This window comes from Panthera tigris, chromosome B3, assembly GCF_018350195.1.
Source record: "Panthera tigris isolate Pti1 chromosome B3, P.tigris_Pti1_mat1.1, whole genome shotgun sequence".
Classification (NCBI taxonomy): Eukaryota; Metazoa; Chordata; class Mammalia; order Carnivora; family Felidae; genus Panthera; species Panthera tigris.
Genome location: NC_056665.1, coordinates 55,153,596 through 55,179,887, shown reverse-complemented (window position 1 = coordinate 55,179,887; position 26,292 = coordinate 55,153,596). Strand labels below are relative to the sequence as shown.

Below are 26,292 nucleotides of genomic sequence, written 5' to 3'. Positions count from 1 at the left end.
TGGCATATGGGGGCAGATTTAAGAACTTTGGAATGATAACCACGATGGTAATATTTAAGGAATAGTTACATCAATATAGAACTAAAGTTTCTCTTCACTAACATGTTCTCTACTCTTTGTATAAAGGATAAACAAAGAGCTTGAGTGAGGAAGCCTATTTGTCAAGGAAACCACCATAAATCCTAGTGGAAATGTTGAATTGGGCGTGTGTGTATCTGTACTTGAAACCAAATATTCAACTTTGTCTTGTTAACTGACTCTTTAATAATCTTTAGGAGATGGTCATAAGAAAAGTAATGAGCTCAGGATTTACCTAGGCAGATCCTCCCTGTGGCATCCAAAGTCATCCCACTGGGACACTGACATTTAAACGATCCCTTAGAGTTAACACATAAGCCATTTTTGCATACTCCTGGGAATACTTCACATTCATTTATATCTATGAAGAAAAAAAAAAGCATGAAGTTAAAATATCTATACAACATCATTCTGTTTTATTTCATACAAGGGGTCATAATTATTCTCACAACAGAAAAGGCCATTTTGAACCAAACAAATTCACAAAATTAGTTTGCCTCCAAATAGTTGATGTAGAATTTCTGGGATCTTTGAATAGCAACCATGCTGAGTCCACCTATTACCAAAGTTATAAGAGTTTCTCCATTGGTCCTAGCGAGTAATTTTTTTTAAGTTTTATTTATTTATTTTGAGAGAGACAGAGACAGTGTGAATAGAGGAGGGTCAGAGAGAGGGAGGGAGAGAGAATCCCAAGCAGGCTCCACACTGTCAGCGCAGAGCCTGATGTGGGGCTCGAACTCAGGAACTCACGAACTGTGAGATCATGGCCTGAGTCAAAACCAAGAGTCGGATGCTCAACCAACTGAGCCACTGGGCAACCCAGTAATTTTTGAGTTACAGAGGCTGGGAGTTGGTGTGAGTTCTTGGTGACAGCTCTGGGTACTATAGACATCTCAGGTAAGACTCCCAGGAGTCACATAATTAGCTTTATGAGATCAGATGTCTGGAAATAAGTAGAGACAGAAACCTGGTCTTTCAAATGAACAAAGAAGAGATTGCGTGAAGGTGAGCATTGAGAAAAATCCCACTGGGAAATATGTGGGGTCAGTCAAAAGTGTCTTTTTAAGTGTCATCTGTTGAGATGTCCCCAGAAGGCATATAGTTCTAACTCAGCAATGGTCTCAGACTGTTCTGTCCCAGCTTGAGTTAGGGAGAGTCAAAAGATGCTCATGTTCATTCATTCATCATTCACCCAGTCTCTCTCAAATGTACCAGTCCCTCCCAGTGCTTAATGGAACTCAGTATGTTCTCTGCACTTAACTTGGAAAAATATTCACCATCAAGTTAATTCAAAGAAATATACTTGCCAATGCCAAAAAAGGGGAACATTAGTTAACACACACACACACACACACACACACACACACACACACACACTGTGTCTATTTAGAAGAATTAACTTTCCAAGTGAGTGATGGTAAAAAATCTATTTGAAATCTTTCCTTGTGAGACATGTAAGTGGGGAGGGGAAATTTACCTTTTTGGGTTTTTTGTTCTGGCCACTTGTACATCAAAATGTGCTGCTGAGGTCAGATAAGTTATTAACCGTGAGTCTGGACCAGAGAAAGGCCAAAGGATTCAGTCATCATTTGGAAAGCAAGACCTTGGGTGGGGGTTGTAGTGTTCCTCTTTATGTGAGCAAGGAAAAAACTTCATTTCATTCCACATATGGGACTAATTGCTGTTTTTAAAATTTTTCAGCTGCTGTGTCATGTCAGGTTGTGTTAGTCACCCTGACCTGCATCTATCTGGGACTCCGTGAGAAAGAATCACAGCAGACTGGAGAGGATCCACATAAACTTTCAAAAACGAGGCAACAGAGTATGTCCTTCTATATCATTCATGACCATTAAACAAACAAACAAACAAACAAACAAACAAAACCCAGGACAAACCAAGAAAAAATGCGAATTTTATAGTCTCATTGAAAACTTCCACTTTTGTCTTCCTGATAGTGTTTTGAAAGTGCAGTCACTCTAAAAGTCACTCTTTTAGGTCAGCCTAAAACATTTTCAGTCACCCTGCCCTGTGGCCATAGTGATCCAACACTGGCGACAGCATATATATGCTTGTGAAATTAACATGTGTTATGTTCTGCAATTCTCATTAATTTTTCTCTCTGCTGCATATTTCTTACTGTAAAGTTTCATGACAACTTTATCCAGTCCAAGTTAACATAAGCATTCTTCTTGCACACAGAAATTTATGGTTTATAAATAATCATAAATACCTTCACACTGTGTTCCTTTAATTCTTGAATAGCCTTTACCACATATAGGATCTGTAAAAAACAAACAAATAAATAAAAACCAAAAAACAAATTTGAGATAACAATATCCAGACTTTGTATGACATAGCGTAAGAAACATGAAGGAGTACCTGGACGTGAATTAGATTTCGTTGCTATGAATAAGTCTAAGATAACAAGGTGTTTCTGAGACTGTATAGATGAAGAAGGAGAATGAGATGTCTCTTTGAATTAAGCTCAGTTCCTCTGATTCTGAAGACCCAAAGTTCCCCTAAAGATCATGCTAAGGTGATCACTAAGAAGGAAATCGGCTAGATTTCTCTCTTGCTAACAACTCTAAAATAGGAGTCACAGTATATGATTATTGTAACATGAATATGGAAGACCAAGTCTAAAATTTGAAGATCTCCTAGCCTGCAGCATTCACACATATAAATTCACACATTTATATACCCAGACACCAAATCAATAAAATCATCAGCAAGGCTCTCAAACCTCAGCTTTGCAACAGATTTAGAAGTTAGGTCATGAATAGTGGTTCCTTTATGTCGGTCTATTTTTGGAAAATAATCTATGCCTGCAAAAAGCCCTAAGTATGAGGTTCTAAGAGAGCCCATAGAAACTGCTGATCTAGGAAGGCAACATCAGGAAACCACATTACAGTGTGTGATAGACAATAATAACCAAATCACATGAAATTACTGTCCTTGACACTTCTCTTAGTTTCCTATTCAGCACTATGTTTCATTGAGGTCAGTGGAATTAAATCTAAAATTCCCAGGTGAACCTAAATGAAAAAAGTACTGGGTTTCCTCTTTCTAAGCGAAGAGACCAGTGGGATGGGCCCCATAGCCACAGTGCCTGTCTCTCTCTTACCGAGTTGGCATAGGGTACACGGGCTCCCCCAGGCAGCACCGAGGGAAGAACAGCACTGGGACTTTAAAGTGGCTCCATTGATGTTGATCTCACACCGCCCATCAATGACAGTCTGCCAGCAAGTGCCCTTGATAGTTTCTGTAAGGAGGTTGGAGAAGATTTTATTAGATACTTAATAAAATCTTTATCAAACATTCAAATATGTGCATTGGAATTACAGCAAGAAGGGCATCATGAAACAAGGGATAATGATAATCTAAACTTTGTTTATCCATACTTAAACTCTTATGCAATAAGGTCTTTTGCATCAAAAGTAGACACTAAATACAGTACTGATACAGCAGAATAAATACCTATGCAGATGGTTTTTGTTGGATCCAAAGTACTTTCAGAAGAACATTCACAAATAAAAGAGCCCGGGCTGTTCTTGCAGACGCCATTAATGCAAGGACTTGATTCACATTCATCAATGTCTAAAACAAAAAGAGGTCTACATTACTGCTAAAAACTAGTCTTGGGCATGAAGGAATATTTAAACTGTGTCCTCAATTGCTACTACATATTCTTTATTAGATAGTAAAGCTGGCCTAGATAGATTTTTTTTCTAGACTAGATGGAAAATCAAGAATAATAATTGAGGGGCGCCTGGGTGGCTCAGTTGGTTAGGCAACCGACTTCGGCTCAGGTCATGATCTCATAGTTTGTGGGTTTGAGCCGCGCATCAGGCTCTGTGCTGACAGCTCAGAGCCTGGAGACTGCTTTGGATTCTGTGTCTCCCCCTCTCTCTACCCCTCCCCTGCTCACGCTCTGTGTCTCTCTGTCTCTCAATAATAAATAAACATTAAAGAAATTTAAAAAAAAGAATAGTAATTGAGCATATCTCTATAGCACAGAATCTGGCACATGGCTGAATGTTTTTATTCAGGAAATCTGGAGCAAATTTTAAGTGTGATCTCTGAATTACTAGCTATGTAATATTTTCTTCATGTCTTAAATGATGGCAAATAAAATGCCAAATGCAGGTAAGTACCATAGTAGCTTACAAAGTATATGCAACTGTCATTTGGGACCAAAGAATCTCAATTACAATGACATAATTGTCTAAAATAAAGGTGACTCTGGGACACCTGGGTGGCTTAGTTGGTTGAGCATCCAACTCTTGATTTTACCTCAGGTCATAATCCCAGGATTGTGGGATTGAGCCCCATGTTGGGCTCAGCATGGAACCTGCTTGGGATTCTCTCTCTCCTTCTGCCCCTCTACCCTTCTTGCTTGCTTGAATGAATGAATGAATGAATGAATAAATAAATAAATAAATAAACAAATAAATAAATAAATATGACTCTAACTGATTTTCATGGTTTTCCAGTGGCATACCAAAAGACAATAAAGTACCTAATATAAGAATAAAAACATAGTTTACCTTCACAGGTTTTTAGGTCAGGTTTGTAGATAAATCCCTTGGGGCAGGTACAGACAAAACTTCCAGGAGTGTTTCTACACTGTCCATTGTCACAAAGCAGACTGTTCAACACACATTCATTAATATCTGCAAAACCAATGAACATGAACTTTTAGAGGGAGCTCATTCTTTGCATGCAATTTCTCTGCTTTTTATAGGTTAAATTTTTAAGGTCATATGAAATGATTAATTTAAGCAAGGAGGGAAAACTCCTCTACCACAGGTTTTTGCCTAACTTACCTAATTTGAGGAAAATAGGGGTTTCATCTAATTATTTATAGTAGGGATCTACAAAGTCTAAAGTCACCAGATACTGTTCAATTTACTTTCTTTAACAGGAAGAAACTTGGATTTTCTGGAAATCATTAATCTTTATACAACTGTTTCATTGTGCCAGAATTAAAAGGACTAATCCTATTGATTTAAGGGACTAAATAAACATTTAGAAAGTATGGTCCAACTTTGATATGTGTTAGTTCTAGGATGGTTGTTTCTTCTTTAGAACAACTGAAATGGTCTCCGATTGTGTTTATAGAGTGTGAAGCAATCTATAGAGTTTATAATTCTCATGAGGAGTTTAGACTTGAGATTCAGAGAGCTCAGAAAAATTCCTTACTTTCGGGTGAATAATAGGTCTGTCTCATGTAAAATCTAACTTTTGATATGTGTTACTCAGGTAATTTAGGAAGTGTGGAACTTCAACAGTTTGTTATATATAGTTTATAGTTATATATAGTTTAGTTGGCCTAAACTACATCACACAGACATAGAATAGGCTATATGTTCACAAGGAATTTTTTTTTTTTACACATCAACAAATTCTGCTTATATAATCATTTGACAATCTAGTAGCCCTAACATAAAGGATACACCAATTCAGTACTAGAAATCATCATAGGTTCACAGTGGTAAATACAAGTAAATTAGCAATATATTTATAAAGTACTTAAATTATAGAAAAATTAAGTATAAAGTTATATTATTGTATGAGCAAACAACATGGTGAGAAGTCTATCAAAATGATATAGGGAATGCTAACACTTCCCCAAAGAGTTAGTATTGCAATTCTTAAACTTTGATGATGCCAGAAGAATCTGGAACCTTATATCGAGGATTTTATGATTAAGATAAAAACCAGCCAGTCCCTGGAGGGGACGGCTGTGGTGGGTTTTTGATTCTTAACTTTATATCTCTAAACATAATCTGAAATATGAACATACTTCTGACCTGATGATAATCAGTTCAACTTTGGAGTATATATTTAACTTGTTGACGAAGAATCCCTACGGCCTCCCAAACTCTCCCTTTTGCTTCCAATGGGGTGATTTTTTGGATGAAGCTAAAACATCTCTGTGTCTTTCTGGGCCTGCTCAAATAAATAATGATTTCTGTCTTCTGATGAAGAGAGGCTTTTACAGAAAAATTAAATTGTAAATCTAGTTTGAAAACACCATGTGTACTCAAATGACAACTGTACCCCAGAAAATAAGCCCTAAAATTAAGGGTGTGAGAGAGGAAGAATTCACTTCTCAAAAGTCATTGTAGACCACAAAGAGGGAAGGGCTAATTTGGGGACAGCAATAAAAGTTAGGGAAAGAAAAAGAAATCCGTAGTTGAAAGAAGAGGGTTTTGTGATAACTATACAGCTCCCCTGAAGACCTCCTATCCTCATTTTTTTATGTACTAGTTTAGCCTGAAACTAAGATGAAAGGTGATTTAAAGGGGGGCAGAGAAGAAGCTTTTATTTACTGTTACTTCTTTTTATGAGTGTGCAAGCCATGAGTGAAGAAGGACAGCAAGTGAAAAATACTCAAGTAAGATTTCTGCTTCTTCGAAAATAATTGCTACCTCCACTTTGCCCGTTATGACATTACAGGCAGGCCTAACAACAAAGACATTAGATGCGATATTCTGCTTCAACCTGCACACTGTACATTGCATGACAGAAACTACTCTTGCCATGTTGCATCCTTTAAGAAGTTAGAAAACAAAAGTAAACATTATTTATGCTGAATAGAAGTACAGGGAAGAAGAAGAGAAGGCTAGAGTGTGTGGGGAATAGGTGACCTGCAGAGAGCCAGAGGGGGCAAAATGGTTGAGGGCTTGTTTTGGGACATTTAGAGTTAGCCTTCCTCTCTGTTCTATCTCTAGAGTCCCTCTCTTTTCTTTGTACACAGAGCCCTAGTCTCACAGATAGAGCCATGATCTCACAGTATCAAAACAAACTGGGGTAAAGAAATTCCTGAAAGGAGACAGAAATACACAGTTAGGTTGGAGGAGCTTTGAAAAGAATGTGTACAATGGCAAGAGGTCAGGGGACAACTTACGGATATTTCAGAGGTGGTCATTTTTAATAGTTCAACATAGCATAGTAAGCTGTTAAAAAACTACTTAATTGACATGGCCATTTTTCTCAGCCCAGGGGAATACAGTTCTATATAATGTAATTTATTCCTCTTAAAGTTCAGGCACTGTTTGTCTAATCAAAGGCAACAAGTTTCTTGGTAGGGGTCCAAGCATTTCAGCAAGCTCCTCAACACCAAGAGGATGTGCAGTGGTAAAGTAAGGAACCATGGCAAGTAAAATTGCTTGTTACCCAGGGACAAATAGGAGGAGGAACTTTCTTTTCTTGGGTCAACTAATGGCTGTCTGGGAGATAGCTGAGTTCAGTACCTGGCAAGTAGTTAATACTTGATTGATCATGTGTTGAAAGAATGAAAAGAAAGTCATTTTTGTTTATTTCAATCTGCAGCATCTCGAAATTATTGCATGTTCCATTAACTGACCACCTTAGAGCAGTACTTTTCAAACTCTACCACTAAAATACCACCAGGGCAGAAGACAGTAAGTTCTAACACTGAAGACCCAAATGGCTTTTAGAGAGTAAAAATATAATTGAGGCCTCCCTTTTATCCTTATTAAAGCCTATTACTTTTCATCCTACTCCACGGAAGTATTTTTTTTTATGTAAAATGTGTTTTGCTTTCAGATAAAAAGGATGCACCATCTTACATTTTGGTTTCAGTACACTCTGGCATATTCCCATGAGAAAAAATACTCTGGTGTTAGAAGCTCAACTTCAGGAAACCTGCAGTATTATGTCACTACACTACAGAATGGACAGTACATTTCAGAAAATACTAGTCTAGGCAACTGAAGAAAGTTGAAAAAATAATGGTGCCCATGTTGACCATTTTCTTCCCAACCAAAGGTGTTCTTTTTGTTTCTTTGTTTTGTTTTGTTTTCTTAGTTACTGGCTGGTACCTTCATTAAAATTTGTTAAAGCATCAAAAGTGGTGTTTGCTAAACATAACAGAGAACAGTTATTACTGAAAATAAGCTGGATTTTCTTTGATTGAATCTAATAAGTGGTTGGGAGAAGAGTTGTTTCTCTTGGTAAAAATAGGGATGCCTTTGTAGACACAAGAGAATGGCTCACAATCTGTATTTTCTACATCTAAGGAGCTTCTCTTTTTTGGAGTGAACATGACACATGACTACTTATAAATTATCAGGATTCAGCTATGTAAATTTCAGTTAATCGAGACATGTATGTCATGCTGACACCCAAAGTGAAGATCACCCATTTGCTCAGTCCTAAAGCTACTCAAAAGCAGTTCCCTGCAAGCAACAAAAAAAGGAATGCATGATGCATGAAATGTCTTAGAAAACAGGTGAATCTTCTTACCAACACAGTTTTTCCCAGTTGAATCCACTTCATATCCTGAATTGCATATGCATTTGTAGGTCCCACGGAGATTTTCACAAATTCCATTTGGGCAGATATCTGGATCTAATGCACATTCATTTATATCTGCACCACCAAAAAGAGTTCAATATCAATAACATTCTAAAGCAAAGGTCAAAGAACTGTCAAAAAAATAACATTACAATAAATGTAAAAACCTTAGGACCTGGTGAAAATCAAGTTTCACTTTGATGAGAAAGCTTGATCACTTCTTGCCACTACAAGATATTCTGAATCAAATCTTCCTTCCACCAGTCCTTGTGAGGAACTTGGCATTTGAGCTGGAACTACAAGATTACCAATCCTTAATCAGGCTAAGGGAGAGCCCCTGGACTTCTGCTGGTTCAAACATCAAGATGGAAAAGTGGATCCGCCACACAGCCCAAGTCCCTACAATTGGTCTCCCTGCTGCCAGCCCATCCCTCTTCAATGTACCTTCTACGATGCCACCAGACTTAGCTTAAAAATGAGATGACTGTGTCATTCTCATGGTTCAAGCTTTTGTAGGTTCAAAAATACCTTCAAGATTAAATTAAAATATGAGCTCTGTTTATTTACTTCTTCCATGAACATACAATGCCCTTTTGCTCTGTGTCAGGAATGTCTGGAGCCAGGACTATTCATTGGTGCAAAGCCCATTCAAATGCCACCTGTTCTGGAAAAGCCTCTGCTGCCCTGTTCAGATAAGGCTGGGTCCTCCGTCTTCTGTGTGCTCACAGACTAAGAAGAGCTCTATAATCAAGGGTGATGCACAATGACAGTGAATATCTAGTCTCAAATCTTGGTCCTAACTCTTCTATAAGCTAGGGTTGACATTTTTTCTTTCTCCAGGTTTCTATCACAACTTTTTTATTCCCAACTATTTATTATAAATTTCTTTACTACTCTCTTTCCCCCAAATATCTCCTCCCCACCTTCATCCACACATAATGATGAAATTAACCAAGAGGATAAACTGACAATCAATTCGGTCTACTTTTTTTCAGAACTTTCCTGAATCAAATCATTTAGTTTTATATCAATAAAATAATCCCTTCATCTTTCTTGTCACCTGTTTTTGCGCTTTGTGCCAACTCTCCCTTTTAACTTCAATTCTTTTACGGTATCTATATTTTTCTGGTTCTATCTCCCACACTTAAATGAAATATTTCATGCTCTTCCAACTTAGTTAATTGCTATCGCTGCTTGCTACAAAATGTAAGACGGCTCCCTACTGACATCTTATAATGACTGAACACTTGACAGTTCAAAATGTGAATGGCCAACGATTAAATTGAGCCCATAACCCTGAACTGTACTTGATAATGCAAGAGTCAGAGGAGGACCAGACTGCCTCTTCTCATGAATGAGCGACCACAGTCATTGTATCTCAACTGCAGTCCTCATCAACCACCCTAAGAGAGCACCCAGTCTTCAGTACTGAGCCCAACACCCAAACCCAACAATCCCAGGACCCACTGTGCCATAATTACTCTACCACTGGGGGCTTCCAGGAGTCCCAGGTACAGTGATGGCCAGAGAGGGGGCCAGACCTCCCCAGTCTGGTGTAAAGGGACCAACTGGAAACCCACAGGAAAGCCCAGTGCTGCTTCTGCACATGCTTACGGTAGCAAATTTCAAACAAGTCCTTACCACTGCCTGCTGATGTCATTCCTGGCCCACTGCTGCAGAGTGCCTGATATTCCGCTGCAATAAATTAACAGATAGTAAATGATTCCCTTGTTTGCAGAACAGGTCAATCTGCACTTGGCTTTGCACACATCATTTCCTGCTAAGTGAGTAGAACTGAAATAAAGTGGTACCGGAAAAGGAGGCATCTCCCAAGGGAGTCACTGGTACACCATGCTCCCATTTTAAAGGCTCCGCATCACTATGGAAAACAAGTTTTAAGGATATAGGCAAGTTACAGCAAGGCCTTGTGCAAAGTGCTTTCGGAAAAGGTGTTTTTCCTATAATTTGATTTTGTCCACCAGGGAACACTTCACACTTATAGTGAAATGTGCCTGTTAAAGTGTGGTTTCTTAACTGTTAATAAAACTTTCTCCCACCATCTTGGGAATAATTTTGTTTCTTAGTACAAACTTTTTTTTTTAAATACAATCAAGTTCTTAACATTTTCTCATTTCTCTCTTCAAATTCTCTAGTCTGCACTCACAAGGAAAACAAAGCCTCTACACTTGTATTTAAGTGTATTTTTAAAGTAAATATTCATCAGGATACTATATGATAAATCTATAGGCAAAGTACTGCATAATGTTAAAACTGAGATCTTACTAAGAAATTGAAGAATACAGAATATGTACCCAAATTTGTGATGGAATCAGATTTCTACTTAAAACTGATGCAATGTTTTACATATAATTCCAATAATATTCAGAGGAGCATGAGAGTGAACGATGAAAATGGAGACCTAACTGGAATCGTACTTTATCCAAGGAAAACAAACTGAAGTGTCCCCTTAGCTGCCCACAGTTTCTGGCAACACAGAGTCTCCAGGCCAAATGCAAATCATTTGTGGGCTGAAGTGGCACAAGAACTGGATATTAGGGAGGGGCCTTTTTACACAGGCCTACAGCACCTCGCTGCTGATGCAAATAGCTCTTATACTTCCGCATGCTAGAAAATTCTATTCCTGATGACAGTGGATGCAAATGAACTACACAGATTTTAAAAACGAAGGTTGAATCCTTCAGAGCCTCTGCCTTCCTACAAATGTAAACTTGAGAAAAGTGGTGAAATCCCTTAATTTTTAAATCATGCTAAATGGGACCAAAAAAGGAACAACTGGGAAAGTGGCTGCCGTTGTGTGTTTGCAAGCCTGGGACTGAAAGCAAAAAGAAATGCATTGTCATTATCTTCTCATGTCAGCAATTAATTAAAACGCTTTTGAAATAACTGTAAGTAACAAAGTAGGAAAAACAATATCATGTCAGTTTTACAAAAAGCAGTTTTACAGTTATTGCTAAATTAGCTGATGCTTGGCCTAAATAGAAGCAAATTCTTTTCATTGTTCTTTTCCATTTGGGGAGAATCTGGTACTTGCACTGTCCTCTGCAGTCAGTGAATTCAGGTCTACATCGGTTTGAATGCTGATGACAATGCTTGCTGTTGGGGGTCTTGGAAGCAAGCCCTTTCCCTCTTAGTTTCCTCTTCTATAAGTTTCCTCTTCTACAAATTGGAGATAAGGATACCGAAGCCACATGGCAGTTCTATGCATTTACTAGGAGAACATGTAAGGTGTTGAACACAGCTCCTGGCATGGCTCATGCATTTCATAAATGATAGGTGTTGCAGAGCTAACTCAGTGTTGTGCTATGGAGGCACTGGCATGGGGACATATGAGAAAATTCCCAAACTTCCACTTCTCTGGGTTTAACTGACTGATCCCTGTGAGGAGTAAATATTCAGCAGTCAGTGAGAAATATCGTAATATAGAGCCTTACTTGGCTTTCTTCCAGAGCACAAAGATGGACGTTAGATGTGATGAGGTTGGAGTTTCTCATTAAATTGACTAAAGAAGGAATCTTCTGAATATTTTCAGTACCTTTTAAAATCTCCCCTCTCTCTTGAAATGAGGGATACTGTCCATTTAGGTCCTTCATGATTTGGCATTTTCATCTACCAAAGATGTGGAGAAACCAAACTGAACGAAACCACTTCCACATGTGGACCTCTTCTGTGCAAGTGTGTTGAAATAGAAAACAGAAGCTAGCAGCGCTGGGCTTCACGTTTAACTCATCTTAAGCTTTACTTCTTAAAGAAATCTGGTCTCTTTTAGTCATCTTTTTATAAGATTACTTCATTTTCCTAGGTATCATAAGAATTCTTTGGAGATGTACTTAGTCCAGAGGAAAATGTAAAAACAAAGAACTGTATGCACCAAGGGTCCTAGATTCTAAGTTTGGTTCTTCCACATATTGAAGACAGGAACAAATCACCTATACCCCTGTGCACCAGTTTTCATGATACTTGTCTATCTTGTAAATTCCAAATATGTAAGAAAAGTACTTTGAAAAGTTAAAGTAACATACAGCAAGCAGGGTAGTATTAATGATATACAACTATAAAGTTACAGGGATGTTTGTTAGATAGAATTATATTTTATGCTATATAATTGAAGTATTATTATTGTAGGCATGAATTGAACTAATTGCTAATCACATATAAAATGGTAATCTGTGATGTAATCGGCCAGAATAAAGCTTTATTTCTTAACTGGCCTTACCCATTTCTTTTAAAGTTTTCCAGTTAACATTCTCTAACTTCTCATATTTTAATTTCTTCTAACTCCCTAATTTCAAATATCACTTTCAAAATGGCAGATGTTTAAATATTGTGAGTTAATCTTTAATTGACTATATCCCTAATTTCAAATATCACTTTCAAATTGGCAGATGTTTAAATATTGTGAGTTAATCTTTAATTGACTATATATAGGTCAGAAATGAACTAACTGGATCTTAGATGTAAACCAACCAATCAAAGCTATTTCTTTTCAGTATTAGATCTACCTTTATTTTAGGACATTAAAAGTAAATGTCAAGCTACCTTAAAATTGTGTCCAAATGTTGACAGTTTATTGCTTTAGTTTCAATAAACTATTTTTGCCTTATAAATAAAAATAATTTACAACCGGAAAGGATCTTCTGGATTACCTAAAATAATTCATTTTGTAGATGAAGAAACTAAGAATCCATTTCGATATTATTCTATTTTACAATTCTGCATACTATTGCAAGCTATCTTAAATCCTTTCGAAAGTAGGTGAGAAAAATTCCTAAATAAATAAAAATCTACAAAGAACTAAACCCCCCAGTTAAGCAATTTGTCTGCCTGTGGATGGGGAGAATTCTGAGTCACCAACCAGTTTTCTTTTCATTATGCCGTGTCACTTCAAATTGAGAAAAATACTTTTTCCCTAGGGTTGAATAAAATCATTTAGGAAAGGCACACCTAAATCAACATGAGGGATTTGAACAAAATTCACACATGGCCTTTTGAAAAAAAGTTGGAAATATTCAGGTAATCTGAAAATTATTTACTTTTACACTCTGTAAAATTCTGCTTTTATAATAGTTCCTGCAAAATGCAAACATTATGAAACTACTTTAGAAAACAAGGCAAGCTGCATGAATTCCAAAGAGCGTGAGTATTATTAAGGTGGAGGGGTTGGGATGGGGGTTCCAAACGTGCTGCCTGTTCCCAATGACCATTAGGATTGGGTGAATAATGTGTGATCAGACCCTGAGTAGCCCTGTCAAGACCCCAGGAAGGTATGTGATGTATCTGGAGAGCATAACATAATCTCTCCGTGTTTGCCATAAATGCAAAGATTGCAGATGGTGGCAGAAGGCTGGGAGGATGGGGGCATCTCCATGACACCACATACCTGAATTCTGCGCAGGACACGGTTGGCAAGGTTCCCCAAATGCATACTCGGTGCTGGCACAGCAGCATTCAGATTTAGTAACGGCACCAAACAAGGGTTTGACACACTGGCCTCTCTTGTATCCACCGTAGCATGTGCTCCGCATGTGTGTGTCTAAACAGGAAGAGGCATCTGTCATCACACTATCGCTTCCAATAACCCCCCAGGTCAAAGTTGAAGCTGGCTTTATTTAGCCATTGTCCCTGTTCTAACGCACAGAAAATGCCTCTGTTCTTAGGTCTCAACAGAAAGAGACAAACCCACACAAACTGCATTCAGCTTCCAACCACTGGAAACCAGTTGTCAGACTCTTTCAGTTTTCTAGGGACTATCATGGTGTACCCAACTGTGAGACTCTTAAGTGCTGAGATTATATCTCATTCATTTCTGTCTTCCCTAGACCTGCACAGAGAAGGAGCTTAATACAGGTTAAGTTAATGATGGGTGACCAGTGACTCCCCTTATGATAAATAAGATCTTTATTAGAAGTGTGGTCTACCTCAAAATAAACATGCAATTATTGAATATTTGAATTAAATGTACTTTCAAAACGGAGGAACTTTATAGAAGGTTCATTATACAAATCTCTGGACATAGGCTTACTAAGTAGTGTCATCTTTACCAACAGGGAGGGAGGTTCCAGCTATGCCCAATTCTCTCCCAATTCCAAGGGTTTACTGACTGCCATTCTTAAAAATAATTTGGGTAAAATTCATATCTATTTCTCAATAAATTTCAAACTTTTTATAAAGCCGCACAAAAATATTACATAAATTTCCTGATTATCCATATCCTCCTTTGTATTCTATACTTCCCTTTGGACATTTAATTCTCTACCTGAAAATGTTCACTATGAGATAATGAGCATATATAGGCCAATTTCAAAGACCACTGTCAACAATGGAAGGTTGGAGAAAATTGAGGACATCTACATGATTAGAAAAGAAAAGGGGGAAGGAGAGGTGGGGATTCCCCTGGTTTTCATTTATGTCAGTTCATCTTTCTATCTCCTAAATTAATGTCCAGCTTATGCAAGAAGAGAACTGATATTGTTGGTTTGTTCCCCCACAAGTATTAATTATGTCATATCTGTTACAGTAGAGTGCATTTGTCATTGGTGGGATTTATTGATCCACGGAGGGTGGATCTCTACCATCCATCTAGTCATGGCATTATCTTACCAACACACACACGACCATCCAGACCCACGGCCAGTCCAGGAAAGCATTCACATCTGTAGGAGCCATCAGTATTGACGCAGCGTCCATTCATGCAGATGCCAGGTGTTTCACACTCATTAATGTCTGTGGTGGGGAAAAGCACTTATTAAAAATGGAGTGACATTTACATGAAACCACAACATGTCTACAATTCTTTTACAACACTTGAAAATGGGGAAGATAGAAAATTACATGCAGCACCAACAATAAAAGCTCAGTGAGATGCATTTCATTGCCCTTTGAAAGAACAGTAACAAAAATTGACACCGACTATGTGAGCTTTTTTTTTTTAACCACAGGAAAAGCCATTTCAACAATACTCTCCTGAGATTTTTTTAAATCCAAAATAAGAATCACAAAGGCAAAAACAGAATTGAAGAAAGGAGGAAAGTGAAGCTAAAAGACAAAGGTCCTGGTGGAACGTTTCACATGGCAGTTCTTCTAGGACTGTCAGAAATCTGGCTTGATAATGGACTGCAACTTTGACCTGGGCGGGAAGCTTCTCTGTTTAGCATCCAACACTCAGACTGGCGTCCATTCCAGTATCACTCACATCTTAGCACTCTGAGATGACTAGCAAGGCATTAAGAGATACAGAACTAAAACCCTGATGGAACACTATAGAAAAGAAACAGAAAAGGAATATAGAAGATTTTGGTGGCCATTTCTGGCCAACAATAGCACTAAGCCATTGGAGCTCAGCAGAGAAAAATCTTTCTAAGTATTACATATATTTTATAGTATCATATGTATATATTTAGGGAGGTATGGTAAAATACTTTATTGGGCACATACTAATAATAGCAAAGATTTTTCCCCTTTAATATGGGGAAGGAGAAGTGGTACCAAAATTGTGTTTTGGAAAACATGTAACACGTAGAAGCAAGTCATTTTATAACAACTCCTTTTATAATATATAGCTAGTGTATGTAACTATTTCCTTTTTCTGACCTTAAAAAGGCAAATTGAGACTGAAACACCTCTACATTTTACTTAGCTTGTGTTATTTGGCACAAGATATATTCAGATGGTCCAAGATTCCGTGTACAGATTGTATTTTAAAACAGCAGTTATATTTAAATACATGAAATCGAATTGGTTCAGTTATTCAGGTCACCTTTTTGTTCAAGCTGAGATCTACAGTAAAACGGTGACAGCTATAGCCTGCAAAGTGACACAAAGGCTTTTTAATGAGGACAACAGATGTTACACAGACCGAGAGGGTCTGTGGCCCAAACTTTCAGAGAGTGATTGGGGAGGACATGCTGTTCATCAGATTAGTTAACTGTAGAGATTAAATTAGCATTGTTTATTCTAGATTTGGATAGTCATATCTTTGTGGCCTCAGAACTAAATACTCAGCTCTAAGAGAAAATCTTATCCAATGATGTCAAGAGAAAAGCTACAGAAAAGAAGAAATTCACCATACAAGAAATTTTTCTTTTTTCTTTATTCTAGTTTCTATTTCTAGTTTGAATATTCCAAATACTTTACTGGTTGCAAACATTTGCAAAACCTAGTTTCATCTATGAAGTCATAGTGTCTTCTGAAATAATTACATCAGCATTATCTATTGGCCATACCTCATACTGAGAAGTTGTGGCCGGGGTCACTGGCAGCCTATAGGCACTGAAAATACATTTTAGTGTGCTCTGTGGATTAGCAAAAGGAGTATGTGTTCTTGTAAAAGGTCTTCACACAAAGGGGCTTTCACATTTCCTTCTGTTATTTTGTTTGGAAGCCTAATTCCAAATATTCCAGCAACCATTCCCTTCCCCTTTCTTTTTCACTTGTACAGCACTTAATCTGCACAATTTGGCACTTTGTTGTATTCTGTTTTACATTGTAGAATATTTCTACGTGTTGGTCTTGTCTTCCAAACTATATGTTCCTCACAGCACAAGGCTCAAAAGTAGAGAAACCTATTTCCCATTTCAAATTTTAAAAATTCAAATGTTTTCTCTTGCTATGAAGACAGATTTGCACAATATTAAGAACCACTGAGGTGAAGGTCATGGAGAATGTAGGTAAACAACCAAGGGATAGAAGCTCTTTTAAGCCTAGGGAAAATGCACATCTTGCCAACGACTTAATACAAGGCTTTCTTCCATAACACCTTTACCAAAGCTGTCTGTCTACCAGAGGAATCTGGAGAAGAGGCATCATAGGACTTTATCTGCTTTCTCAATCTTGAATAGCTTGACACTCAGCACTTCTCCACCTGAAACTATGAGCTGAAGGCTTTGAGTGCAGCATGTTCACAGATTTTCTGGATGTTTGGATATGAGGTTCCTTGAGAAGTATGGTTTCAATGCGGATCTTGGACCCAAGTGCAATGATCACTCATCCCTGACCATGTAAGGCAAGAGACACTAAGCACAAATTTATTTTGATGACTCTTCTTAGAACCTGAATTTTCAATAGTACAAATAAAAATCTTCATTTTTGTGGGGCACCTGAGTGGCTCAGTTCGTTGAGCATCCGACTTCGGCTCAAGTCATGATCTCGCAGTTTGTGAGTTTGAGCCCCACGTTGGACTCTGTGCTGACAGCTCAGAGCCTAGAGTCTGCTTCGGATTCTGTGTCTCCCTCTCTCTCTGACCTTCCCCCACTCACGCTCTGTCTCTGTCTCTCAAAAATGAATAAACGTTAAAAAAATACTTTAAAAAATCTTCATTTTTGTTTCCATACCTAGAGCAATGAGATTATTTCAAGAGCTACAGAGCTAAACAATGGCTCTTGGTTTTAGTTTATTTCTTCTGCTTAATTCTATTTCCCTTTATGCAGATGTGACTTGATAACACCTAAATAAGTCGTCCATCAAAAACTTTTTGTTTCTTAAGATAATCTGAAAGAAACTATGGAGAAGAGATCAATGCAATAAGAGTATACATTATTGTGTTCAGGTGAAGTTGTGTAAGAGGTGGCAAATGACAGCCATCGAAAAACCTAATTACCATTTATTTCCCAACTCCAAGTTAGAAGAATAACTCAGCTTATTTACAAGGTTGCTCATATTTGTTGGTGGACCTACTGTTAATTCAGCTTCTCATTCATTTGCAGTGTAGCCTTTCAGGTTCCTTTGGAAGATCTCAAATACCCTTTCTGAAATAAGAACAGCCATCTCAAGCATAAACTATAGCTCTCTGGATGGCTGGACTTAAGAAGGATGTCCACTTAGGTTTCTCAAGCCAGAGTTAGGAATACTTTAAATGGGAAGAATCAAGAAGGAAAAGTGGTACCTCTAAGCAATATAGAAAGGAAAAAAAGCAGGAGAAGGATATGATTTACAGCACAAACCTTTGCAATAACGCCCATCTGATGCCAGCTGAAACCCAGGTTTGCAAATACATTTAAAACTGCCATCTTCATTGATACACATTCCATTAAGGCACATGTTCCTTATGCTGCATTCATCCATATCTGAAAAAATACAGAGGATGCATTTTCTTATGACCAGAAGAGTAAGCTTACAGAAGCCAACCTGAGTCAATAGAATTCTTTTCCTTCACATTTCTTTTGTTTTTTGTTATTGTAGTCTAAGGCTAATTTTCTTTATGGCATACAAGAAGGGCCATGTAAAATACGTATTCTTAAGTTCTCAATTTTTGACATATTCATGAAAATTATAGGGCTAAATTTATTTTCTGACATACTATATATATACTGAATGTACACACATATACATGTACATAGATTTGAAATTCATATATAATAACATATAAAACTTCATGAATGTATGTGTGTATATATATATGTACACACACATACATATATATATGAATTTGACTCAATGGAAGCTACCAGGACTTTTTTTAAAAAATATCAGTTTACAAACTGAAAAGTGTATTAACAATCTTATGGCTATATTTACTTCAGAGATACTAATTCTAATATATTGAAAAATAAAAACAAAAAGCAAAACTAAGAATGATGGAACTTGAAATGTATTTTGTTCACCTCCTGATTTCTTATAAAGCAGAAACCAGATGACAGCTTAAAGTCTGAAGCAGTTTTAAATAGAGGTAGAAAAAAAAGGTATTTTTAAAATACAAGACTCAACTATGGAGTATAGCTATGTTAGTTAACCTTTAGGATTTGTTGATCATAAGGTTATTTCTTTAAATTAATCAAAATGTTATTTTATTTAATACTACAGCTGTCTTGGGGGGAGGTACTTGCTCTTCTAGACATGGTGTGTTTTCACTTACAGGCTTTAGTCAGGCCAATGTAATTTATGATTTTTTTTCTTTTTTTTAAACAGGATTCTATCCCAACCGAGAATTCTGGCATTAAGTCTTTGAGTTGAATCACTGAGATAATATTCTGCCAAAAATGTTTCTAAGAACAATTTTGAAATTCTTTTAATGTATGAATAGATTCTTGGGATCTTTCCCAAAGATGTTGGGAAAGACGATAAGAAGCATTCTTCATTTTTTGCTAAAGGTCTAAGTAGTGGAAACTCATCAATAATGTTCATATTTTCAATTCAAAAAAAAGTGGCAGGGGAAAAAGACAAAATGTTTGAAACAGCCCAATTCAAATGAGGTGATTAATTCAAGAGGCAATATAGCTGGTTTTCAGTAGTCAATGTTTCAAACAAATTTTACATTTTCAGGTTCTTAATAGTATTTTATTACTAGACAGACACTTCAAACACAAAGACTATAAATGACAAAAAATATATGGCCTATATGAACTATACTTCAATTAGAAAAAAGAAATATATGAGGTTAGGTGTGTCCTATTAAAAAAACCCATGTACGAATTCTGATTGTATAAAATTAGGAAGTAACGATTTATGCTATAGAAGTTTTATTATCACTAGGGATTGATCTCTCAAGGACAAGCTCTCCTTATATATTTGAAATGTTATTTGACTCACAGAAATGTAATTAAAAGTACGAATATTGTTGAAAATTATGCTTGTCTCCCCCATAACAATCTGTGAAATATATTTGCTGCTTTGACCTTTCACTCAATGTTTGGCTTGGTCTTGTTAGAGACTTCTGATTGGAACTGCAATGGAAAATGGGGATTCATATTATTACACCGCTCTTACTGTCATACTGGTATTACCTTCACAGTTCTTCCCATCGCGTGTAACGTGAAAGCCCGCATTACACACACAATGGAAACTGCCATCTGTGTTGATGCAACGTCCGTTATTACAGATACGGCCATTCTGCAAACATTCATCGATGTCTAAGATTAAAGTTAAAACAGAAGAAACAGCTTCACTTGGCGGACTCAAAATTATTTTATTTCTCCCTCCCTCCATTCCAAACCCATCTCCAAACTTGATATCCAATATTAAAATGATTAATTAGAGTTTGCAAGACGTGACAGAAAGACTGCCAACATAATAGCATTTGATCTAACTCTAAGTTCTAATTAGGCCCCTTAAATCTCAGTCGTATATACAAAATTTGTCTTCACCATTTTCCTAGCTACTTCAATGAGCCAGTATATATCATCATTTATATTAAACTTTGGCTGGCATCTTTCAACACATGCTCAAAAAGGCAGATCTCATAGCTACATCAGAACAATAAAACAAAAGTCCTATTAAAAAAAAAAGTCATTCCATCTGAAAACCAGCAATCACATGACTGAAATGTTTACCTTTCTTATGGCAGTCCTGGTCCAAGTATAGTTTTCTTGTTTATGTATTCTTAGTTTCTTTTATAACCTTATAAGCATTTATAGCAAATAAAATATGAGGGCACCTCTCCTTCTTTGTGTTGTGTTTCATATTACACCAAAGTAAACAACGGAGCTTGATATGCAAGTGTTAAAAAGGACAGTCACTCGAATAACCTATATCTGATCGCTTACTTAAAGATTAATGAGTAACTCAAATTGGACAACACGGTACACTGGATTATCTGTTCCCCTCAGTTTCTAGGCTAGATACCTGGAGGAACACCAAGGAGGATGAATACACACTGCCTTGTCTCCAGAGCATATAATCTTTGCCAGGCTTATTCCCCAGAAGACAGATACCAGGGAACTGTGTAATAGAGGACTGGGGCCGAACTATCTGTGCAGAGTTGAGGTCACGTGTGCCTGCGCATAAGCACCCTAAACATCCTCTGGACGACAAGAATGTGCATTCATGGCATATTGCTTACTCTGTCTACCCTGCGTCTGCACGCTGTCTTGTGGTTGACCCTCAGACGCACTTTCTTTCTGGGCAGATCCAGCCGTGGTTTCCACACGAGTCATTGGACTAGCTGAGGCAGTCTGGGCTTTTCTTCTGTCTGATCTTTGTGCCAACAACCTACGCTCTTTTTCTCTCTCATTTATTTCTTAATCCTTGCAAAAATCTGACTTGCTCCGCACTCCAAAAAATAGTAAAAGCCACATACTCTTGAGCAGAATTTTTTTAGGGTTCTATAATCTTTTGAAGCCCGAGGATAAAATAAACAGCATACAGAGTTCGGCATTTTCTCTCCTCACTATTATCAGAACACCACTGGGCTCCCCACTGCCTCACAAGATCAACTGAAAGCTTGCCATTAAAAGTTCTCTACCGTAGTTCCGTCTCTTCCGCCCCCTTCTCTTCAGTCTGTCATGTACTTCTCCTCAGCTAAGTACACAGTCTTTCTGTTTTGTGGCAACTTGCATCTACCCCAAAATGTGAGTATGTCATCAACTTCTTATGTTTGAGATAAGCTTAGCACTAGGCTCTTGAGGAAGACAGTGTTTGAGGCTTTTAGGTAATCCTCAGTCTCTAGTAAATTAAGTCTCAGAGCGATAACACCACTCATCTACTCCAGCTGGCTTTTGCCCCAGCTGAGTGCTCTCAATAATCTTTTCTCTTTGCTTATTTCATAGTGCAGTCTTCTAGATATTGGTTTCAGTTTATTCTCTATATTGCAAAATGCCTAGTACACTGTACATGCTAATTATTTAGCATATTAAATATTCTGTTAAATATTCAAACTATCCTTATCTATATTCATTAAGTAGGCCATTAATAGAAATACTAGCAGGTGGACATGCTGTGCTCTGGTTTCTTCTGCTCTAAACTGCCATTTACAGGTAGTGTATTAAAATATACCAATGGCAAGAAATCTCTAAGCCTGAATCACAATCAAAGATCCTGAAACCAGTCACCGATAAAAATAAAAACTGTATGACTTCAACTCAGGTGAAGAGATTTTACTTAAAAAAAAAAAGAAGACAAATAAAACTAACTCTTACTAATGGCTGGCAATTTTTTTTAAGTGATACAAACCTTCTGACCTTTCCTTGTATTTAATTTTAACACAGAATTCTCTTCCTTTTATCTGGCTTTAGTGACCAGTGAAATACCTCATTCAGTGCCAAATTTATAGAGACATAGATATTTGAGTTTCCTGAGGATTGAAAGAACATCTTACTTGTTTCTGTTGCAGAAACAGTATATCAGTCATCCAGTAAAAGGCATATAGGATGACATAATAAATTAACAAACCTGAAGGGAAAATTTTGTGAACAAACACTTATAGTAGTGCTTCCCAAACTTTAAAGTGCTTACGGATCACTGGGGGATCTTGTTAAAAATACTGATTCTGACTTAGTAGGTCTGAGGTCAGACCTGAGATTCTGTATTTCCGATCAGCTTCCAGGCAATGCTACTGCTGACCACATGAATAAGAAGCAAGAAGTCACAGACTCTTTCCTTATACTTTAGATCATTCCATTAAGAAATCAGTTACATACAATTTCACCTGAAACTTTCCTCAGTTTCTGTGTCAGCAAAGGACAACCCCATTCCCTAGCTCTCAGATTAAAAATTAAGAGGCAGTAGTGATGAGGCAAAAAAGTAGTGAAAATAAGATATGCCCACAGGAACAGATGCATCTTTTAAAATGGTTTGGATCTCCGCCAGATTTTATGACGCTATCCTTCTGAGTGACAATATCTGGAGTTGAGTGCAAAAGGCAACAAGCCTATTAGCCTCTCCTGGCCAGGGTTATTCAAACTCTGTTAAACTCCTTCGAAGCAAACCTTTTATTTAGCATATATGTCCCCTTAACTTTGCATGTTCCCAGCTAGGACCATACCTCGGCACTCTGTCCGGGTGAGTGTGCTCTGATAGCCAGGCCGGCACTGACAGGTATATGAGCCCTGGTTATTAATACACTCTCCACCAGCACAAGGGTTTTTCTCACATTCATCAACATCTGCAAAATACAGTATATTTCAGTAAGAAATTAGAGAGCAATAACTCGCAACTTTAAGACCATTTTATTGGTTTCCTTTACATGTTAAAACACTTTCCTTTTCAGAAATAAATAGCATAATGAAAAGGATCTTTTTTCTTTCTACTACAATGTATCATGTCACAAGCCACTTGAAAACTGGTTGAGCAGTTAAAGTGTATTATTTTCCTGTGTCATTTTTCAGAGGAAAATGCCAAACACGTAGCAATTCAACACTCCAAGCTAATAAACATTTTCTCTTCCTTGAGTTTGGCCTAAGGGAATTAAACAGACTAACATTTCAGAAATGGCTTCTAGGCAGAATTCTAGTATCTCCTGAAGCTCTATTTTTCAGTCAAAAGGGGGTCTCACCTTATCTAAGCATCTCTTGTTGAATTCCACTGAGAACGTTAGAACAAGACATGAAACACATCATTCAAAGAGTTATTCTCACCGACCAGAGTCCACCTCCCAACCCAGAGAGGCTCCCACTAGTTTTACAGTTGTTTAGAACTATCAGTATATTTAACAGTGAACTGGTTTATATCCTCCTATTTGTAAAGATGAGGAAACTAAGGTTTTTGGAAGATAACCCACCCACTCACCCAGAGTCACAAGTTTCTTGCCGCAGGTGTGTCCCCTCCCCCCCACCACGGGGGGCTACGTGTCCCCTCTTCCACCCAGTTCTGGATGACTTCTATGGACTGAATGACTCTCTCCTAGTGTGTTGCTAGAAGGGGTATTAATGTCACCAGGAAACTACACAGTATGAGAAACTAAGAACTCCTTATTTCTGCCTGATTCATAATGATAGGATTAGACTTTATAACAGAACTAAGAAAGGGACTTATTTTTAAAAATTAGATGGGTGTTCTTTTCCAATCTAACAAATGAATTATTCTTTTGTTACATTTCCTCCTTTTGCTGGCTTAAATGACTTGTCAACAACTCAAAGTTTCTTAGTTTTAATGACTTTTCGGTTTTAGAGACAATCGGTGAGTTATATCCATTTGAGTTAGTAAAATGTGCAAAATTTTATAATCTGGGGACAGTTTTAATGCTTTATTTTAATGGTCAGACTTTTGATGAGATGGCTTAATATGAAGCTACCAGCAATGACTTCAACATATTTTATTACGAAGGTTAAAAGTCCCTATCGTTGGCGGAAGAGTACCCCCTCCCCAAATATGTTCATGTCCTAATCTCCAGACCTCTGAATATGCTACATGGCAAAGGGGAATCAAGGTTGCTAATCAGCAGATCTCGAGATGGGGGAGCCTCCTGGGTTGTACAGGTGGTCCCTGTGTAATCACAAAGGTCCTTAAAAGCAGAAGAGGGAATTAGAAGAGAATTCAAGATGTGAAGATGCTATATCACTGGCTTTATAGAGGAGGGGACCATCATCTAAGGAATACAGATGGCCTCTAGAAGCTGGAAAAGGCAAAGAAATGGATTCTTTCCAAAAGGAACACAGCCTTGCCGACATCTTGATTTTAGCCCAGTTATTTTAGTTCTCTGTTGGACTCCTAACATACAGAACTACATTTTAAGCCACTGACTTGGAGCTGATTTGTTACAGCTGCCACAGGAAACCCATATAGTCATGGGACAGAATTGTGATAGCCTCTCGGAGCAGACCTAACCATATGTATCACATACCAATGCACTCCCCACGGAGGTCCAGCTGGAATCCTTTGTTGCACTCACACCGGTAGCTCCCAGGAGTTGGAATGCAGCGTCCATTTTGACAGAGATAGCGAAACAACTGGCAGTAATCAGTGACATTGACTGGCAGCACCCCTAAAGGAATAACATGAAACCCTATTGAAATCATTTTTAACTAGGACATCTTTAATCAGCACCTAACCCACTAACGATGAGCAAGATGCTAAAACATAAAGGAAGGAAACTCTCTTTGGGCAAAGATCATCTGGGGCAAATAAACCATATTTCTATGCCCGCTTACAGAGATCACCTGTAGCCAGGTCCTGCAGCCTTACAGTAGCCTACTTCTCCCTACCTCTACCTCTTTTCTGCCTCGCTCTCAAGCCTCCAGTTTGGGTAAATGACAAAGGCAAACAGTTCTTGGAAATTACTTGCAAAGCTGCTTTGCACTATATAAAACTCATTGTATATACCTCCTCTATGACTTCACCCTGTGAATCAGATTTAAATCTCTCCTGTAACTAGCTAACTGTCCTACAGTTGACTCAAAACATCAATAACAAAAGGACATTAATCAGGATGATGAAAGCTATTTTTCTCTATGAAATAGGCATATTAAGAAACTTACATACAACACTCTGTAAACCAAACAGTTAATCTAAGAATTGACCTGCTAATTTAATGACCAAATCAGCATTAAAAACAACAAAAAAGTTAACTTGGTTAATGTAAGAAAAATAACCAGATGACTTTTGACTCCTTACTTGGTGGTTCCCGAGATGGGTATGGATATTCCACTGGTGGTCGAGGGACTGGTACTGGAGGTCCAGGAGGATAGCCAGGAGGAACAGGGTGAACTGGAGGAATGGGGCCAAGGGGTGGGGAAGGATATCCTGGTCTCTCAGGAATTACCAAAGGGATGGAGCACAGCTTGTTGAAATCCTCTGGAAAAGCATGACACAACAGAACACAAAAGCTGAGCTGCAGTGTACCTCATAGGCCCGCAGAAGACACCTTTATGTTTCAAAGCAGCTTTTTTTTTTCAATATATGAAGTTTATTGTCAAATTGGTTTCCGTACAACACCCAGTATCAAAGCAGCTTTAAATAAAATCAATCACGAAACCACATAGATCAATTGGAGAAAAGGGAAAAAGCCAACTGGCTTCATTCCCATCTTAATAGCTATAGTCACTATTAGGAACAGTAATTCAAAACTAAAAGCAAACCCCCCAGGGTGTGTACCACATGCCTCTCCCAAAATTTAAGGAGTCTTTACCTATGTCACGGTTCACTTCAAGGAAGAATCAAATGCCACCTTCTCCATTCCATCCCATTTATGGACCCCACAGAGCTCTAAAAAGCATGCTAAAAAGC

The 26,292-nt window shown here is 37.7% G+C and overlaps 1 protein-coding gene across 1 annotated transcript in view; it reads right to left on the bottom strand.

The window, feature by feature from the left end:
- The window catches only part of FBN1 (fibrillin 1), a 233,148-nt gene that overhangs the window by 80,702 nt on the left and 126,154 nt on the right, over positions 1 to 26,292 (bottom strand). The window contains exons 10-23 of the mRNA XM_042988929.1: positions 25,681 to 25,860; positions 24,911 to 25,051; positions 23,114 to 23,233; positions 20,139 to 20,264; positions 18,360 to 18,482; positions 15,022 to 15,144; positions 13,802 to 13,954; positions 10,045 to 10,098; positions 8,353 to 8,478; positions 4,626 to 4,751; positions 3,556 to 3,675; positions 3,203 to 3,340; positions 2,309 to 2,359; positions 314 to 439 (exon numbers count right to left, since the gene is read on the bottom strand). Of these exons, the coding sequence (XP_042844863.1) occupies positions 314 to 439; positions 2,309 to 2,359; positions 3,203 to 3,340; positions 3,556 to 3,675; positions 4,626 to 4,751; positions 8,353 to 8,478; positions 10,045 to 10,098; positions 13,802 to 13,954; positions 15,022 to 15,144; positions 18,360 to 18,482; positions 20,139 to 20,264; positions 23,114 to 23,233; positions 24,911 to 25,051; positions 25,681 to 25,860 (1,707 nt within the window). The remainder of the gene's footprint in view (positions 1 to 313; positions 440 to 2,308; positions 2,360 to 3,202; positions 3,341 to 3,555; positions 3,676 to 4,625; positions 4,752 to 8,352; positions 8,479 to 10,044; positions 10,099 to 13,801; positions 13,955 to 15,021; positions 15,145 to 18,359; positions 18,483 to 20,138; positions 20,265 to 23,113; positions 23,234 to 24,910; positions 25,052 to 25,680; positions 25,861 to 26,292) is intronic.